The sequence below is a fragment of the Eutrema salsugineum genome, unplaced genomic scaffold, assembly GCF_000478725.1.
Source record: "Eutrema salsugineum unplaced genomic scaffold, Eutsalg1_0 scaffold_6, whole genome shotgun sequence".
Taxonomy (NCBI): domain Eukaryota; kingdom Viridiplantae; phylum Streptophyta; class Magnoliopsida; order Brassicales; family Brassicaceae; genus Eutrema; species Eutrema salsugineum.
The window spans coordinates 10,071,897-10,076,139 of record NW_006256547.1 but is presented as its reverse complement, the minus strand read 5'-3'; the positions used below and the strand labels follow the sequence as shown (position 1 = coordinate 10,076,139).

General features: G+C 49.4%; 1 protein-coding gene across 1 annotated transcript; it reads left to right on the top strand.

The window, feature by feature from the left end:
• Nucleotides 1-2,954: 2,954 nt before the first annotated feature.
• Nucleotides 2,955-3,528, top strand: LOC112083471. Its single transcript, XM_024151500.1, has 2 exons — nt 2,955-3,297; nt 3,470-3,528. Exons 1-2 carry the CDS (start codon nt 2,955-2,957, stop codon nt 3,526-3,528), a joined length of 402 nt encoding a protein of 133 aa, XP_024007268.1.
• The last annotated feature ends 715 nt before the right edge of the window (nt 3,529-4,243 follow it).

The window sequence follows — 4,243 nt, the reverse complement described above, 5'->3', positions numbered from 1 at the left end:
GGTGATCGGTGACGCAGAATTCGACGATCGTAGTGACTCCGCCAGCTACCACAGGGAGCCTAATCGTTCCCATAGTCATCGTTGTTTCTCCTGAAAATCCAGTTAGAGGTTTGGGGATTGCCGTCACCTCGGAGAGGTCGATTCCCATCCTTCTGAGTGTCTCCCTGAAAATGACGTCTACCGAGCTCCCAGTATCGATGAGCACCCTCGCTACATCGTGGTCCCTGATCGTCAATTCGATCACTAGTGGGTCGTTGTGTAGTCTATCGATTCCTGCCGTTTCCTCCTCGGCGAAGGAGATCACCGTATTCAGGATATCGGTCGGTTCTGTCCAATTTTCCTTCGCTTCGGCTGGGGTCGCTCTTCGGGTTCGCCTCTCCTGTCGCGCTTGGTGTTCTCGCCCCATCGGGGACGATTTGCGGGTTCTACCGAGCCGCTCGGCTCGGCTCCTTCTTTTGGTACATTAGCGACGAGGTCTTTGAGGTTAACCGAGTTCTGGATCTCTCCCGCCGCCATCTAAGCTGCGAGTTTTGCTCCTAAAGTTCTGCATTGTGCCGTTGAATGCCCGTAGGTCTGGTGGTACTCACAGAATGCCTTTTCGTAGTAGTTGGTGAATTTTCTAACCCAAGTGTTGTTGCGCGGCTCTCCTCTTCTGCGTCCAGTGCCTATTTGGTAGTTATGGGCACCTCTGCTTCTAGGTTCGTCCGAGCTCTGCGTTGTTGCGTTGTTTGGTGGATTGCCTTTCTTCGAGGGGCGCGTCAAAATTGAGCTTCGGATCGCTGCTTTCGTTGCTTCGTACTGCTCGTCCAGATTCTTCATCTCTTCCTCGTTTACGACAAAGTCTGATGACCGATGCAAGGCATCTTGAATCGTTTGCGGCGTGTTGAGTGCCATTTCCCGTCGAAATTTGGATTTGTACCACAAAGACCGTTTCAGAGCTTCGAGTGCTGCCTTGTCGCTTATTCCTTCTATTTTGGATACGACTGCCTTGAACCTTGCCATGTAATCCCGAAGCGGTTCGTTCGGTCCTTGGGATAGCGTCCACAGGTCGGCATCAGAAGTTCCTTTATCCATAAACATCGAGTATTGTTTAAGGAACAAGGCGGAGAGCTGTTGGAAATTCCCGATTGAATTGCGCTCCTGTCTCGAAAACCACTCGAGTGCGGCTCCCTTGAGATGTTCCACAAAGAGCAAGCAATATCCGGAATCGACTTCCCGCTCAGTCAGTTTGGCAGCGTTCGTTGTGAAAGCTCGTCCCATTGCTATCCGAAACGCTGTGATGTGTGCTTTCGGATCGGTCGTTCCTTCGTAGAACGGGATTCTCACCTTCCCGGGCTCGGGAATCCTAGCCTCCGTGATTCTTGCCGTGAATGGTGTTCTCTGGATTTATTCAAGCATCTGATCAATCTCGGGCGCAGCACTCATCGCGTTATGCACTTGAGACTTCATGGAGCGTATCTCGGCTACTGTCCGAGCCATTGAGGCTCGCAGCTCTTTGATTTCAGCGCGTGAGTCATTCCCTTTGATTGGGGGAGTCGCTCCCGCTCTTCTCTTCTCGGCTTGTCTTCGCGTTCCGCCTGCTCGATCCATTGGAGGTTTTCTTCTTCTTCAGTCGGGTTGTCGACGCGAGCCGGATCGGTGATTTCGTCAGTCCGGACGTCGTTTAGTGCCGAGGCGAGCTCTTCTTGTCTTATTCGCCGAGCCGAGCCATTTTGTTGCGAGTTCATGGTTCCATCGTTCTGTTGGACGTCCACGTCGATCGCGTTATTATCCTCTTCGCCGGCTCATCGCCTTGAGTTCCGACGTAGTGGAGGCGGCTCGTTCATGCTAACCCGGGTTGCCGCGGGAGTCTGTTCGCCGAGGGGACGAAACATTGGTGGAGCCAAGGGGTTTCTCGTGCCGCTCCCCGAAGCCCCTGCAGATGTTGAGAAATCGAAGCGTCTCCGGAATCCATCCATCGGGTCGGAGATTCCGGCTCTCCAAGTTGCGTGTCGTGGCTCGGCCGTCATCGCGTCGAGCCTCTCTGTAATCGCCTCATTTTGTCCTGCTCGTCGATATTCTTCATCAACGCAGCCATCATGTTTCGCATGTCCTCTTGGGTTTCGGTCGTCGCCGTCGTTGTGCCTTATGCTGGAGCGTCCTTCTCCGCGCCGTTATCGTTGTTGTTGTTATCGTCGAGGGTGTTGCTCGCCATGTTCTTCGGATCTTAAAGTCTTGTTGATTGAGAGTAAGAAAGTTTCGATTCCCCACAGACGGCGCCAAATTGTGTGAGCCAAAACTCGCATAACCAAAAAAATTGTAAGGAAAAACTAAGGGATCCGAAATTTCTAGGGTTATCGCAAGAACAGTAAGATCGAAAGAGGGTTTTTATTGTTGTGAAAGTATTTAGTCTTTTCTGCTCTCGAGTCGTGAAAAGTTACGGAATGAATTGTATACATCGTCTATTTATACTAATTCTCTGAACCGCATAGCCGAGAATCTCGGGAGAGATTTTCGGAATATTTCCTTATCGCTTCGTGCGGCCACCGTCATAATACTTCACCTAGGGTTTCTATGGGCTTTCGTCTTTCAAAGCCTTGGTTCGGCCCAATTGTGGAAGAAAATGGCTCGACTCATTCTCCTTCTTATGCAGCTCGGCCCATTTGCTTTCTCGTACAGCTCGGCCCGTTCGCTCTCTTGCACATCTCGGCCCGTTCGCTCTCTTGCACAGCTCGGCCCGTTAGCTCGGCCCATTGAACATCCTTCACGCGGCTCGGTTCACTTACTTCCTCCTCACGGCTCGGCCCGTTCACAGCTTGGCCTACTCCTCTCGTGCGCGGCTTGGCCCAAACTTAATGGATCGCTGATTCTCCTTGCAAAATCGGCTCTCCGATATTCCTGAGGTGGTTTAAACCGATTGGGGTGAAACCGACCCCAACACCAAGGTTTTATAAAGTGGGTTTTGGTGGCCAACGATGTTTAAAGATGCCCAAAATGTTGTCTCGAGGTGTGAGTCTTGTCAAAGGCACGGTAACATATCCAAGAGGAATGAAATGCCTCAGAACCCGATTTTTGAAGTAGAGGTCTTTGACTGTTGGGGTATTGATTTCATGGGTCCCTTTGTAAGTTCATACGGGAACCAATATATACTTGTTGTTGTGGACTATGTGAGCAAGTGGGTAGAGGCGGTTGCATCTCCAACCAATGACTCTAAGGTTGTGGTCAAGCTTTTTAAAAGCACCATTTTCCCAAGATTTGGTGTTCCCAGGGTAGTTATCAGTGATGGGTGTAGCCGTTTCATCAATAAGACTCTTGAGAGTCTGTTAAAGAAGCATGGAGTGAAACACAAGGTGGCTAGCCCTTATCATCCACAAACAAGCGGTCAGGTGGAGGTCTCAAACCGTCAGATCAAATCAATTTTGGAGAGAACCGTGAGCTCATCTAGGAAAGATTGAAACAAGAAACTTGATGATGCTTTATGGGCTTACAGGACCACCTACAAAACCCTCATCGGCACCTCACCGTTTAACCTGCTATTTTGGGAAGTGAAGCTTTTGAATTTTGATATCAAATCGGCTCAGGAGAAGAGAGTTGTACATGAACCTAAGGAGATCCGGTTAGACGCTTTTGAAAGCTCTAAAATATACAATGAAAAGACTAAGGCGCTCCATGACAAGAAGATTCACAAGAGAGAGTTCAAAGAAGGGGACCAAGTGCTGTTGTTTAACTCAAGACTTAAGCTATTCCCTGGGAAGCTAAGGTCTAGGTTGTTGATAACACCGGATTTTGACCATTTTTATGGATCACTTTAATGTCTTTTACAGGTGTTTTTACTCCATTTTCAAAGGTTTTCAAAGGATTTCTATGTTTTCGGATTTTAAAAGACTTTTCAGGTAATTTGGGATAAAGAAGCACAAATTGGAACAACAAGACTCTTTTGGATAAATGTAGACCGTCAGAACTCTCATTGAGAGAAGAAGACCTTCTCACCGTCTGATCACCCTCAAAATTGGACAACTTATAGAAGAATCAACCAGCTTTCAAATGCACTTGGTTTGGAGACATTCCAACGGTTGGATCTCAAAATATTCCATTAGCCCCGGAGCCACTCGAAGATGGCCAGCAAGTCACGCGACCGCGGCCACCAGCCCATTCCCCGCGGTCACAAGCCTCCTGACCGCGGCCAGCCACCTATTTCCCGCAGTCACGTCATTCCCGACCGCGGCCGGCTAACTCTGAACTAAAGCCCATATTTCTGACGCCC